This window comes from Hyposmocoma kahamanoa, unplaced genomic scaffold, assembly GCF_003589595.1.
Source record: "Hyposmocoma kahamanoa isolate Upper Pololo Valley unplaced genomic scaffold, ASM358959v1 161, whole genome shotgun sequence".
Lineage (NCBI taxonomy): Eukaryota > Metazoa > Arthropoda > Insecta > Lepidoptera > Cosmopterigidae > Hyposmocoma > Hyposmocoma kahamanoa.
Genome location: NW_020653581.1, coordinates 176,759 through 192,727, shown reverse-complemented (window position 1 = coordinate 192,727; position 15,969 = coordinate 176,759). Strand labels below are relative to the sequence as shown.

At 36.5% G+C, this 15,969-nt stretch overlaps 1 protein-coding gene across 1 annotated transcript in view; it reads right to left on the bottom strand.

Annotated features, from left to right (window-relative positions):
- Positions 1–1,185: 1,185 nt before the first annotated feature.
- Positions 1,186–15,969, bottom strand: part of LOC113225498 (protein sax-3-like) — a 26,514-nt gene continuing 11,730 nt past the window's right edge. Inside the window, exons 2-15 of the mRNA XM_026457812.1 lie at positions 7,141–7,333; positions 6,576–6,679; positions 6,162–6,315; positions 5,877–6,081; positions 5,605–5,788; positions 5,074–5,525; positions 4,696–4,984; positions 4,349–4,464; positions 3,754–3,965; positions 3,248–3,402; positions 2,874–2,999; positions 2,627–2,781; positions 2,072–2,497; positions 1,186–1,954 (exon numbers count right to left, since the gene is read on the bottom strand). Of these exons, the coding sequence (XP_026313597.1) occupies positions 1,934–1,954; positions 2,072–2,497; positions 2,627–2,781; positions 2,874–2,999; positions 3,248–3,402; positions 3,754–3,965; positions 4,349–4,464; positions 4,696–4,984; positions 5,074–5,525; positions 5,605–5,788; positions 5,877–6,081; positions 6,162–6,315; positions 6,576–6,679; positions 7,141–7,333 (2,792 nt within the window). The 3' untranslated portion in view covers positions 1,186–1,933. The remainder of the gene's footprint in view (positions 1,955–2,071; positions 2,498–2,626; positions 2,782–2,873; positions 3,000–3,247; positions 3,403–3,753; positions 3,966–4,348; positions 4,465–4,695; positions 4,985–5,073; positions 5,526–5,604; positions 5,789–5,876; positions 6,082–6,161; positions 6,316–6,575; positions 6,680–7,140; positions 7,334–15,969) is intronic.

Here is a 15,969-nt window from a genome sequence, read left to right as displayed (position 1 = left end):
AAAATAAAAAAAATATTGTTCCAGTTTATTGTCGTATAAAACATACCATAAGTTCTTTTGTTTAAATTTATTCTATATATTTAAATAAACTTAGAATATTTTCGCAATACGTATGCAAATTTATATCCATATTGAAAAACGTTTTAAACTTTTTGTTAAATTACTCTTTCTTTATACAACCATGATTCAACTTTATTCACCTTCTTTTTGCCCAAGTACCATAATACACTTACTAACTAATATTTCACGAAATCAAAGTGTTGAAGTGCTAAGAATCTGTATAATGAATTTGGCATCGTGCCCAAACAAAACTGTTGTTTCATTACTGTTCCCGTGGTTGTTAATTATTTCGCTTATACTTATCTATAAATAAAGGTAAACAACGCTAGTTAGTTCCTTAATCTATATGTCGTTAAGGTGGGTCATAAAAGTTATCTCACCCCAGAGCTCCATTATCTAAGTTAAGTAGAGCAGTATTAGTTTTCCTCAAAGCTATTTACTTACTAGGTTCAGTATTAGGCGTACTAAATTTACCACTAATGACGCAAAAGCAATCCGATCCAAATGGCCTTTTGTTCCTCTCCAAAACCCCTGATAAAGGAAAACTCATTTGGAAGCGAAAAAGGATTCTATAAATGCGTTCGATACGTAAGCGAGACAGGAATAAATTGGAGTTTCGATTTATTGCCAAATGCTCTTAACTCGTACCCTTTTTCTCAAAGAAATAAATCAAAAATTTTCATTTTCAACACCGGCCAAGAAAATTGATTAAAGTTTATTTCAATGAAGATTGAAACTCCTATTTATCTTCTGTTAATAAAGTAAACGGAAATACAAATACAGGCAATTCGAGTTATAATTGGTGATTTAAGTATTGCTAAGTAGCAAGGTTTAACAACGCAGTTGAAGTTTATGACTAGCCGAAGAGCTGTAAGCCGTAGGTAACGACGTGCTTCATTACAAAGTAGTGTATTATTTACGCCACTCTTTACATCGGTTTATATCGCTGATACCATAAAGTCTCGCGACACGCGAGCACAGGTCAATAAAACCGAAATAGAAGAAAAAATATCATGACACTTTTGTACGGCACTTCCTTGAATCGAGAATACGTTTTGAATGTGTAATGAATGCTATTATAGACATTCTTTATCATTACACTACAATCGAGATGTAGCATCGAGCAATAAAACCACTTTAATACTGTAAAGTTTCTATATTTCGGTGTTCTATTTCTATATTTCTGGATATGACACAACCAGTTCGGAAAATACATGTTTTGGATATAAAATCATAATTAAACGGGTCCGGAAATATACTCAATCGTAAGAGATTAAAATTCAAAGTTACTTGGGGTCCTAATTTAGTTATTCTAAGGTTACATTTTATCTAATACACAAATTTTATAATAAATATCACAGTCAAAGATTACAAAACTAAATGTCCTAAAAATTCTAAAATGTATAATGGCAGTGAAATGCAGGGCCTACATATATTAAAATTTATATCCAACAGTTCATTGAGACAACCTTGAGTTTCGCGTTAAGATAAATGTATAAAAGATAGCTGAGGAATTAAATACTCATAAAATAGATAAACCAAACCGCATGTACCAAAGTGAAGCTAGTCTTATACACGGTGACTAGAATATAGATAGGAATAAGTTAAGAGATACAAGTATCAAAAGTTCAGTGTCTACAAGTTACAATACATTCACTACAACGGTTTTCAACTACAAGGATTTACACAAATTCTATTACAATATTCAAATTCGTAGTACTTACTAAAATTACATGAAAATGTATGACTGAAAACCGTCAAACAAGTCAATTGGTTAAATTGATCAAGTTCAAAGGATATTATTGATTATTGCTTTACGTTCCGTGCCTACTGTTCTTTTAAATTGTACATCGTAGTTTTTAATCCAATGTGCCTAGTTCTTGTTTTCTGGACTCTGCAACAATGCGATCATATAATTAGTAATAAATATTCCAGTGTTGTAAAATCCACTGTTCATTGACAAAAACAACGAGCTTTGTGTAAAAATTACGAATATACAACTTCAATTTACCTCATACGGTGGTGGTGGCAGTATATCACACAGATTTATTTGACAGCCCTGCTCCGACCTCGCTACATTCGACTGTCTGCTCGTCGGGATGGGAATTTTGAAACTGTTCTCCCTTCCCAACCAATGCCATTGCGGGTAGTCGTACTCTAAATCATTGGCTGGACACACCTTGCTTTTATCCTGTCTGCTTCGCGAACCGGATCTATTCGTATGGCATGAGCCGCAATCATCTTCCATCACATTAATTTCATGTAAATCATGTCTTGGCTCTCTATAGTCTTTAGTAGATCTACTAGAAGTGCTATGGCAACAAGTGGAACATTCTCCGTTAGAATACTGAATGCTTCCATTGCACGACCTTACAATACTATTGTTATGAGATCGTCTTTCCGAACAGTTTCTGAGATCGCCCATGTCATTGTTGTCCTACAACGAAAATGAAGCTTGATTTTTGCGCAAATTGACATTTTCGAGAATCGGATATGTGATACTTAGCAAAGCAAATCTAATAAGTAATCTAATCTTGACTTTCCCATGGTTGTTATCGGTGCATACCTTGAAGTTGAGTTCAGTGTAAATAGCACTTGATGCGTACGGTTCTGGTGGGCCTCGTCGCAATCTGTCCACACTGGCCGCGTCTAAACCTTGAATGGAGTTTTGCGGTAGACTGTACTCAGGTTCCACGCTGAGAATGCTGGTTGATTGACCGGCTAGGAAACAATCCGTGGCGTTACAAAAGTGTGAAAGATTCTATGAGAATACGAAAATAACTTGGCTAGCGTGAAATTAATATTAAACTTACCGTGTAGAAGACTTTGATGGCAGCTGGGCATTTCGAGTGTCGGATCAGCAGTAAACATGGGTCGCTCCCTCAGCCAGATCGTGTCTTTATTCAATAAGCACTGCTGTGCCGTGACAATCGATTGACCTAAAATTGGGTTCAATGTCTCAATTATGAATGTTAGTTGAGCTTGTTATATAAATGGGATTTATATGATATTGTATTATTAATAATGCTCGGTGTCGGTGACGTAACGGTGTTCCATGACCTTCTGACAGCTGTTAGGTCAGATAAGATATTGTATATGTTTGATGCTCCATGATTTCGTACGAAAGACAAATTTAGTTTAGTTAGCAAACAAAGATTATACTAATAAACACGGAAGGGGAAATTACCAGTCGATTTCTTCCTCTGTATTCCATTCCGTCGCTTGATGTAATAAACACTGAACACCCCAATGACTATAATGGAGAAGAGCGTCAGACAAAGCGCTAGCAACCATGTCTCGTGTAATATATGAGGCATATTCGTGTCTTTCGGGGGCTCCGTCCTAAAACAACGAATTTTTCAACCGTTTTACGTGTTGTCGTAAATAATGCAAGGTTCAACGGTTTATTTGGGACCATTGTATTTGGTATAACAATGTTATGAAATCCTAGTACAAAAACTTCATTGGAATACTACGTCTTTGCATTGTTTTAGAAACATTTACACAATCATAATTATGTGTACTCAAGTTTCCTACATTTGAGTAGACACTCTTATTGTACGGTTAAATAATTTTTGACATAAAGTAATGTCGACGGCTCCTTCTCCTTGCCATGGGTACCTTGTGAAGACACGGTTTGAAAATCAATCATAGTGGATCAAGCTCATTTAAATAATAAAAAAGTGTACTCACTGCACATAATGTCTTTGCGTCTGCGTCGGTAGCATATGAATATGCGCGGGAGCACTGAAAGGCCCGTGACCTCGACGGGTTACAGCGGCAGCGCGTGCGCTGTATCGACCTCCAGTTCGCAATGAACTCGCTGCTGCAGCTCGTGTCCTTGGTCCAAGAGACATTTGGCCCACTACTCGACCGCCCGTGCTTCCACTTACTCGGATTTCAATCTACGGGATAATATGCTTTGTATTATATTGTTAACTTTACGAATACTGTAAAAAAATGTGATTTCGTTGTTTTACATTATCGCCATCATTTTGTATGAAACTAAACATCCGGTCTAAGAAAGTCTTTATCATATTTAGTCACTTCCGTTAGTCATTCTTTGGCCTTTGAGCTGTGACTTAAATCAAACAATGTCTGAGACGGAAGCTTTCTTCTTGAGTAAAAATAACATCAATACGTTTTTGTTTGTTTATCATTACGCAATAATCGCTGATATACCCTGTAAGTACGTGGTCGCACTTCTAAGTTAAAGATCGTAATTGTAAACTATTATTCGTTTTAGCCTATTTAATAGGATAATATGATGTTTGGAAACAATAGTTACCAAATAACCAGTGAGTTCTCCATTCCAAGTTGTAGCAGGTGGTGGTTCCCATCGTATCCAGGCCGACGTGGCGTTAATTACTCCGGCCGTCACGCTTTGGGGCGGAGCCGATGGCACTAAAATAATGATTGTCAATAAACGAACAATTTTAGTGTCTGCCATGAATCAATGAATGTTCAATACGAAATGGTCTAAATTACCGCACATATTCATGAAATTTTATGCTTTGTATCGTGTTCGAATACTATTAAATGAGTCTTGTAACCCATATTCCACCAAATCATGTACGTCGTAATTCAGAAGTGAATTTATATTGAATATTCTTTAGTAGAGAAATATTATCTTACCATCCTCATTAGTATATCCAGTCATCAAATTAGAAGGTTTCCCAAGCAATATCTTGTAGAACGGCATTAGAAAGACATCGTATTGCGTATAAGCCATCAGTCCAGACAGAATATAGCTGGACGATCCGCTATTATCCACATCTGTTAGTGATCCATTAGAACATAGCATTGCTTCGGAGTGGGACGCGTTTAGTATGGTAATCTCGTCACTAGCATTACGCCAATTCAAAGACGTACCGTTGTACCATATCTTTACACCTTCTAAATATTCATTGTAGTCTGTTAGTACCTGGAAAAATGGATATAGCTCAAAATGTGTTATTCATAATATAAGACATGTAGATAAACACTTATGAATGAGTAAATAGGTAGGCTTACATCCCATACAACTTTTAACGACGTCGACGATAAAGCTTCAACTCTTTTCAACACAAGTACATTTTGCTGCAAAAATTTCCTCGCTTGAACAAGTTCGTATTGAGTCATGTGAGAGTTGCGATCTAATTTTATACCATAATCTTGATCCAAAGAATCTTTTAAATCATTATTTCCTTTCCTCAGAACTTTCAAATAAGCCTCTTGCATGACACTACCAGCTGCGTTGACAGCCGTACAAATGACTCTACCGCTGTGTTCCGCCTTCGCACCATCCAGATACAATAAACTAGAATTGCTTTTCATACATTCTGGGAATAGCAATGAGTCTTGTGTTCCTTCTAAGATCCAAAACGTTGTTGGTGTTGGTAAACCCTTAGCTTCACAAGGAATAGACACTACATCGCCCTCCCAAGCGGTTAAATTGGACGGTATTTGTGTGAAGTGTGGTAACGCTGAAACAGATGTTCGTATTAAAATAGATGGACAGAAATATTATTGCGGTAATAAAATTAAGTATAGATAGTAACGTACAGTATACAGTGAGCGATGCGCTTGTGATACTGGTGCCGGTATGGCTATCGGCCCGACAGGAGTAGACGCCGGCGTCGCTTGCCGACACGTGCTCTAATCGTAAAAGCCCACGGATTATAGTGGCATGAGAAGGCAGCGACCCATCTTCTTTGACCCATGTTATTTTTACGCTCGAATCGTAACTCTAAAATAAACAAGCACAGATGAACCCTTCAATTCGTATTCGTTTTATTGTTTTCATAGGCAGTTGTAATCAATCAAGTGTTTTATACCTGGCAATTAAACTCCACAGTTTGTCCGATCAAGGCTGTAATGTTGCTAGGTTTAATTACAAAGTGTGGTCGTCTTAAAACGATTAAAGCAGCAGCTCTTGATTGTCGTTCACCTGCAATGTTTGACGCCACGCATCTGAACAAACCACTGTCTGTTGGTAACGTTTCTAGAATTTTTAAACTTCCGGTTTCTGTGACAGTAACTCTGAAAGTATAAATATGATCTTAGTAACCACTAGATTTATAACTGTTTTGGTAATTATAACGTTTTTAAAGTAACTCTACCTTCCATTAACTTCTAAATCATAACGCTCCCCATCTTTCAACCAATGTACTGATGGTTCAGGAACGCCTTTGGGAGGCATACATTCCAGTACTGCAGGGTCACCTGCAGCCACGTGCACATCTCTAGGTTCCGTTCTAAAGTCATCTCGGATAACTGGAAATTGTTGGTTAATTGTAAAACATATTTGACCTACATGAAAGAAAGCAAATAGTTATAAAATTTGCTACCAACATTTTTCCCTGCAATAAGGAAAAAGATTTTCCGCTGGACAGAAAAGTAAAAACGACTTTAGCATTATATGAAACAGTAAACTTAAAAAGCACATACGTAATTCCAATCAAAGCGGATTTCATTTATAAATTGGAAGGAGTATGAGGAAAAACCAATATCTTCCAAAGATTTGAGGATCATACCTGCAACATGAAGCGAAACGTTCTGACTGACAGCCTCGCCGGCGGGGTTGCGTGCCACGCACCAGTAAACGCCTTCGTCGCTCTCTTTCTTACCCCGATTTACCCTGTCACGGAAATAACGCCTGTGATTTTCCACTTCATTTGGGTATGCTATTGTCTGTCAAATTGCTCACGGAGTTCCATTTGATTTGATGAAGACTTGGTTATTCAAATGACAATTTACTTAAATTACCTAACATAATCCTTGCACATCGAATAACATAATTCAGAGGACTATTTGCTGTGATTCTGTGATCGAAAGATACTGCTTTTACCTTAGATTTCAAGTTAAATTAGACCTTATTTTTACTTTATCAACAAAGGTGTTATCATCCAGTGCTGTTCGTAAATAAATGTAATAAAGACCGACAACGAAACAAAAAATCAATATATTATAAATTCTAAGATTTAAGTGTATAAGACATGATGTCTTAGGTAGCGACGTGGCGATGAAAGGCCTAGTTTAAACGGTCAAGCGAATAGTATCACAATATGGAAAGTTATAACCTGCAGTAACACAACTTACCTCAAGAACAGCAAGCCATCTTCCAACAGCACCCGATGGCCATCTTCCGCTGGAGGCAAAGGGGAGCCATCTTTATACCACGTCACACTCGGCTTTGGTCGTCCTTCGACAACGCACCGTAGGGTAGCAGGCTCACTGCGACCGGATACTGTGTTTGATGGATGCTCCTTTATCCGTGGTGCTCGATTTTGAGCTATGAAGAAAGGAAAGCAATATTAGTTTGATATGTTTATAAAAGACGTTGTGACGGCGTGAAACTTTGCATACAACGTAGAAGATGGTGAACTTAATTACTCTATCTAGTTATGTTTATTAATAGAAAATGTACTATTTTTCGGATCTAAATCGCGTTTTAGTCAGCCGTGACCATGGGACCTTTAAAGAGTCAGAAACATGGTCTATTCAAATAAACAAATTCATTTCCTATGTATAACAATCACGAAAATCTCGAAACTTGATATGTTTATTAATATCTTTAGCTATTTATATATGTGGTGACATCGAGGACATACAATGTGTGATGATAATTAAACAATTAGATTCTTTTTCTTGCAGTGGATTACCACTGCTGTCCCTTATAATTTTCATTGGCTGTTACCTAGTTTCTTTGTCCAAAAACAGATACATATGTAGCAAATATTTATTACAATACCAAGTAAGTACTAAATAGGACAAGCGGCACTAAGCACTTTCCATTGGATTCCTTTGATAGTTTACCGATTTGTACAACACTAAGAAAACGATGTATGATTTTAACAAAAAACCTACGAGCCAGTTGTATTCTAGATATGATATCTTTAAAGTGATATACTACAGATTTGGTATCAAGTATTCAAACGCAAGAATGTTTGCATCGTCTATGTACATACAAACAGCAGGTGTATTTGGGTCAAAATATTGTCGAACTCATGTAAGTACTCGTACCTGCACTCATCTCTTGATATAAAGCAGTCACCAAAGCATGTTTCTTCGTTTCAGTTGAATAATAATCGGTAATAATAATTGTAGCCATAGATGTCTGGAATAAACTTCGAGTCGACCAATGACATGAACCCAAAAACGACTTTGAAGAGATTTCACAAACGATCGTAAATTAAAATAAACCTTAAAGACTGGAAGAAAAACAGCTATTTTTAATGTGTCAGATAACTACATCAATTACATGATCTCAAACCCCATGTACTATGAGTACCAGAACAAAGGGATTCACTCCGGGGCACTTTGTAGAACAGACTAGAACCAATACGGAAAAGTTAATTTCTCAAATTGTTCCTAACCGATCTGAGACGTTTCCACGCAGCATTTACATTGAGGTGGTCAAAACGAGTGATAAGGAATGAAATATTGTTTATTCACTCTTTTCTTTGCTCCTCTTTCATTTGATAATATTTTAAAGGTGTATGGAATGACCGTAGTAATGATGTAATGACGAAGGCTGTAGTATTTTACCACAATGGGAAAAAGACTTTGTTGAAGTTACACATCTATTAGAAGATATTCTTTGGTTGCACTTTCCCTTGCAGCTCTTACATTTCTATCCCAAGGTTGCCTGGAAGAAATTGTTACTTGGCAATAAGGTCGCCTGTTGTATATTGGCTGTGATACTTACATTACTGTTAGATGTTCTTATAATGTGCAATAAAGAATATCTCATTCGTTCATTTTATTCAATGTTTTGGATAAATTCAGACAACTCGTGAACAAAGATTAAAAATATTTTTAATTCATAGGTATAGGTATAGAGTGTACGAAAGGAGCCTCCCCGGATGACATACCATTCCTTTGCAATACGACTGGCGCGCCCTGGGAAACAATCGGCAAGTACGCCGATTGGTAAACCCTTTCACCAAGATGGCAAGCATTATAGTGTATGCCATCAATACGATAAAACAAATATGTATTCATCAATTATTACCAATTACTCTTGAATTAATTAGTCTAATTGATTAAATACTATTACTCATTCGTAGCGCTAATTCCCCTGAGAATAATGAATAAGAAACTCTAGGGGTTGTTGTTTGTAAATATACGACCCAGGAAAGGTAAAACGTCTAACGTATATTTAGAACATTTTACAGAAGAGCGATTTAAAGTATTTTTTAAGTAAAGAAAAATCATCACTAATTTTATTTTATATGGAAAAGTTGAAACTTTCTAGTTTTCCATATAACAAATAAAATAAAAGTTATGATTTTTTTTATCGAAATAATTGTTGTCATTTTTATCATTTACAACATTTAGTACTCACGCTTGGCATGATAAAGCCACATTCATACGTTACAAGTGCTTTTATCACATGAAAGTCATAAAAATAATACTCACTACATGAAACAAATACCATGTAAGGGAAATTTTATAAAGCTCCTATTCTACCATAAAAATTAACGAATAATTTCATTCCTGTCTCTCTTGAAACGTTGTCACTTTGCAGATATGGCCTTCTTACACCAAGGGTGCGAGTTATTTCAAATTATTATAGGCAAAAGTTTACCAGCCCAGTACCCACAAGCTGTGCCGTGTTTGTACACATTTTAGTTTCAAGTTAATTTCTTCAAACTTTATAATATGCAAACTTTGAATATCTAATCTAATGGAATACTATTATAAAAACTGAAAACGTAAACATCATATTATTTCAGTAATGTGAGCATGTGTGTATGTATATATATATATATATATGTAAACAAAATAAGATGATTACAAAGAGAGTTCAGCAAGAAAGCGCGCTGTCCACCTTCGTATATGGAAAAAGAATCTATTCCACAACTGTGCTGCACGAGAAGAAAAGAAGTTCACAAAGAAAATTGTCTAAATATAAAGTAAGTTCATGCAATATGTAATTTAAATGACCTAGTTATAGTGAAACTAAATGTTATTTACGACGAACGTTAATTTCTTAAAGGGGCTCATTATTTCACATTAATGGGTATACGGGGCCAACTTGTGATTTATTTCTATCTCGAGAAATGCCTGGCGGGTGTAATCATGTAATTGTTTCTATGATAGTGTTACTGATACTAGTAATTTAATGACCTTACCGTATACATAATTTTTTTTAAAGATTTATGGTGTAATGGCAACCAAATAACCGTTGTAGAAAATAAATAACTTTTTTTTATGATACCAAATGACAGGACGAACTAGTAGTGCGCTTGGTGGTAAACGACGACTCACCTGTTCATGGCGGTTGCAATGCCACTTAGAGCTGTTACACACGGCGTGTATCCTTACACACACGCGCGACTTTAAGCTGCGATGCAAAACGCGATGCAAGCGCGCGACTGCATCGATACAAGCGCGCGACTGCATCGGTACAAACGCGCGATAGCATCGCTACACTTGGGATTTATAGGCAATTGCATCGCACGCAAACATGGCGTGTAACCACTCCAAGGGTCATATTCCAGAACTCTACTCAATGCTCAAGTCGACACTTGAGTATGCTTTAAAGTACTAGAAATCATACTGAAGTCCTTGCTATTAGAGTCGTATTTCCAGTGCTTGAAATCATACTCAAGTCCTGCTTTGAGCATTGAGTAAAGTTCTGGAATACGACCCTTAGAGATTTAAAATGCAAAGATTTGAGGGGCACTACCACTGCGCCCGTCACTCTGAAGCTGCGGCCGCATTTGGGTCTACCAAAAATCTTAATTAGCCCGCTATTTTTGCTCAGTCGAATTTAAAGTTCGTTTTATAATAATGTCAACCTCAGGCTGTTTAAAAGAAGGTTAAGTCGCAATTACTCGGAATAGACATGCGAGTTAAAAAGAATTGATGCAAACTACATGATTTACGAACCTAGCAATTGGAGATCCATTATTTCAGACTGGAAGACAGACGCTGTGATTATGTATGTGTGTAAATTAATAAAAACAAGTGTTATTAAACGAATGTCACAACCGAGAATTAACCTTTTGGGAAGTGATGCAATTTTTTTTTATTTTTAAACTTGGAGAAAGGTCAGCTGTTAATAAGTTGCGTTAAATGTTTCAATTTGGCAATATTTTCGGGTATATTGTCACATAATAAAGGTTTTTACAGCTTGAATGTCGCTTTGACAATTAAATCGTAAAACACTAAGTTTCAATGAATGAATGAAAGAATGGTGTTCATTTGTCATCAGACTGATGTCATCATTAAAAAAAGAAATAAAAATAATAGGTATTGTATTGACATTTTTGTTGCAATAATAAATATTTTATTTTTATTTTATTAAGAAATCTGACATATGAATGAATCTGAAATATGCCAATCAAAAGCTTCCACAGATGACATAAGAAAACAACACAGACTAACGCAACTACGACTACACAACAAAGCCATATCAGTCACTCGTAAAGAACTTATTGCTCACAATAATTTTTATATTCTTAACGCTATTGCAGAAAAGGTCTATGCGACTGTCATCATTGAGTTTGCTAAATAATATCGATATCTTGGGTTTTCGCGATAGTTACACATAGGAAATGAAACTATTTTTTTCCATGTAAATCGCTTATATTTCTTTATTCGAGTCAACCAACGTTTCAGGCCCTTTACAAATCCCATGAACACGGCTGACTATCAGTCAAACGTAAAGTATGAGTGTAAGAAGAGTTCGTCCAGGGAAGTACTGCACCTTACCTATTTCTGCCGCCAAGCAGTAATGTGAGCATTACAGCGTTCCGGTTTTGACGGGTAAGGAGCTGGTGAATTTACAGGCACATGGGACTTGTCACCAAGGGTGCATTGGCAGTGGCACTCAGATATTTTTATTTTATAATTTTAAGTTCTGAGTAGCACTACACCTGGGGGTCTACTCTCGATCTCCGTCCGACATCCGTCCGAAACAGTTCCTGTCAAATAAGTAATATTCGACAAAATTAAAAGACAAGTATCAAGAATGAAGATTCATTCGCATCACGCGTCTTTTCATTTGGTCAAGTATTGCTTATTTGGCAGTAATTGTTTCGGACGGATGTCGGACGGAGATCGAAAGTAGACCCCCTGTTATAGACAAGTGTCGCTTACCACCGGGCGCGCGATTTGTTCCTCTCGTCACTTGGTAAAAAAGTTATCTAATTTTTACAACGGATATTCGGTTACTACAAGTCTTTAAAAAAATAAATGTAATCACGTATGGGAAGCATTTGGCGTTTTTGCGCAGCGTTTGTATCGGATTCGTATTTCGAATCCGAGACTACACAAATCTAGAAAACTCGGTCCCACTTCGGATGTCGCTTGTGCACTAAGTCCGATTCTAATACGAGAAAATACGAATATCGCTGTACACCAAGAGATAAAATGACACTTCGGACACTTGTGATATTTCCGACCGTCATTTCTCGGATTCCGAACTGATATGTATCGGACGTAGTGCACAAATGCTCTTACGTTGCGATTAAACACGTGTTCCGATGTTAGGTCGCCGTTGTAACGTTGAATCAAGGGTCGTCATTCATCGATTAAAGTATGTAGAAGAGTCGTAAAGATAAATATCAATGATTTAAAGTTTTGTACATAAAAATTAAATTTAAGTCAGCCGTGACCATGCGGCCTTTACTTGCAAGTAACCCAAAACGTTGGTACACGCGAACAAAAACGGATATTTGAAAAATATTTTTATTTTATGACACTGATGTGACCAATAAGTCGTGAGTGATGATAAGCGACACGCCTGTCTACGGCAGTTGCAGTGCCACTCAGAGCTTTAAAACGTAAAGATCTTTGGGGCACTGCCACTGCGCCCTTCTCCCTGACACATAAGTTAAAAAGTCCCACGTGTCTGTGTACTTCTTGGCGGTAGAAAGAAGTAAGGTAGCAGTACTTCCCTGGACGAACTCTTTCACAAGGTGCTCTCCTGCTACCATACTACTATAGTTTAATTTTAATTAAAAAATACCTAATTTTAACTTATTGTTGGGTCAGTTATTTATTTGCCTACCTAGCACAGGGAGAATAAATTTTCATAATGCCGGCCTCTCAGGATACAGAGGATTCTCAAATAGAACCAAGCCTTCTTTATTATTGTATAGCAACAGATTATTATTGTTATTTTTTAATACCACAATACAACTCACAGTTGGAAATCACTGTGATACGAGTCCCAGAGTAATGGAATTCTCTCCAGGGCATGGCCAGAACACCCAGACCCGAAGCAATTTGGAAAAATGCTATTCTCAAATTGGTTCTACCGGGAATCGAACCCGAGACTTCCTCACCCTGCGCCCGCAGTACAAACTGTTGAGCTACCGAGATCGTCAATGTATGTATCAAAAAAATTATGTACCTTGTGTAAATTAATATTATTGGAAACAGCATTAGTAAAATCATTGAATATCATGGTGGTGGTCAAACATTGCAACATTCAATAAATTTACAAATTGCAATTATTAAAGCGACATCTCTAGTCAGCTGCTGGTGGCTGACTGAAGAAACAGATTTCTCACAGATGACGCTACGGCAAAAAAATCGCTAAAAACTAAAAACAAAGATCCGCAAAAAGCACATAGAAAAATTTTTAAAGTCCGCTAGTTCGTTCCGTGGCTTAGTTGGCACGGTTTGCTGGAAGACGTTTGTTCGAATCCAGCCGGATCCATGGAATTCTTTCTCAGTGTTCGATCTTTGTATTAATAATTACAACAAACTAGTGGAGTAATCTCATAATCGAAAATCATGGTCGTGACATATCGTGACATACAGTAAATTTAAAAATAACACCATTAGTGTTGAGCTTTTTGAAATAAACTATTATTACGCAGCAGCACTCTGGACTTTGCACTGTGAACTCTGGAGCGCGCTTATCGTGAAATAGTACTGTTGAATTCAAACGAATAAATATAATGATATATTAATAATTAAAAATGATACTATCAACACAGAACTGTCATGCAACTGTATCATTGAGGTAATATTATACTAATTATGGCCAGGCAAGCACACTAATTTTCTGGTCTCAAACTACATTTTTTTTTGAGATTCCGGGACGAACAGATGCAGTGCCACTCAGAGCTTTAAATCACAAAAATCTGAGCGGTACATCCACTGGGCCCGACACCCTGAGGCATAAGTTGACAAGTCCCATGTTCTTGTGTCACCACCAATTCTCTCTGAGGCACTTTCCAGAACACCCTTTGTATAACGCACCACATTGTATAACTGGCAGCCTGATTACTAAGCAGCTAGTTCTACCACGCAATATTATGACGTGCAATCAAATATTACCTACCGGCTACACTTACTTTACTTAGTCATGGTTAGCCGTGACCATGGGACCAGGGAGTCTACCCATGATGCGAATGAAGCTTCATACTTGACGTTTTGATTTGGTCGAGTATTAGTTATTTAACAGTAATTATTTCGGACGAATGTAGGACTGAGAACGGAAGTAGACCGCCTCTAAATAGCCCGAAACGTTGGTTTGTATAAAAAAAAACAAACTTATACACGTGATTTTAAACCGATAGGAATACTTTCATTTCCAAATAATGCATTCTCGTAGAAGTTATTCAAGTTCCAATTGAATAACCATGTCCTAATAGAAACAATAAAATACATAATAAATATTTATTTACTTTTGTACGAGAAAATGGACAAAATAATAACACTATAAGGAAATAAAATGAAAGAATAGGGGAGAAAAGATGAAAGTTAGAGTTGCGGAAATGAGCCTTAACATGTCGTTTGGAGGAATCAAGAATAGAGGATAGTTGAATAGGTTTAAGGAGGGTATTCCACAGCCGGAAAGCAGATACGGTAACGGTGTATAAGTCGGAAGTATGAGATATTTAATATGAGGGTATCAGAGAGCGACTGGGAAGGCAAAGTGTAGAAGAGTGAATACATTTAAATTTTTAATCGTAAAGTTCAACGATCACTTTGAATGTAGTACATCCCTATTTGGTTTAAAAATTATATAAATCTAATAACTATGTGATCAGTGATCATCATGCAACGAAATACGCATGATATATTTACCGACATGAATAATACCTGGAGGTATTATTCGCTCTGTCTATGACTTTGATGGATCAAATTCCCGCAATTATTATGTAGTAAGCACTTTATACTAGCAATTACTTGGCACCAGGCCGTAATGTAATAAGGTCTTTTTTTGTTATGAGGCGGCTCATGGATAAGTACATTTCATCTCACTGTATTTTTACCAGAGACGTAAACGAGTTCAGTTTTAGTACAAAATTCTCTAAAAGTGTGTTGCCCTTTTATGGGACAAAACTGTCACTATTCGCAACCTTTAGGCTCAATTTATATTACGGCTGGACGGAATGGAAGCGAATTTTGTGACGATATGATACATTGCATACTGAACTTTATGGTCTTTATGGAGCCTTAGTGTAATAAGGCCACACCCGTAAAATAACAACTTTTCAGGAGAGAGGTTTAAAGATTCAACTAACGAAATTAATCGATAACTTTTTTATGCGGAAGAATTCCAAATTTCACATATGCATAATTTATTTCGTGTGCGTCGTATTATTTTTATGACTTTAATAAAACCACTTTTGACGTATGATCATATATGGCTTTGTAATACCAAAGATACCGTGATATTTATATACATCTAAACCTACTTATACTATACGTTCGGAAACTTTTCTTACTTCTATCTTACAGGAGACGGAAAAAATAATCAAAGAGATATTCACATTATATATTCATACCCGCGCCTTTATCTGCAAGTTTCGTGATTTTAATTTTTTTTCATATAGTTCGTATTAGTTTTTATGATTTTCATGTGGTAAAGTTCAGTTTTAACATATAATCATATATGTTTTATTATATCGGATACGAAATGTCACTTTGATAAATCACGCGACTGGCGACCATAAT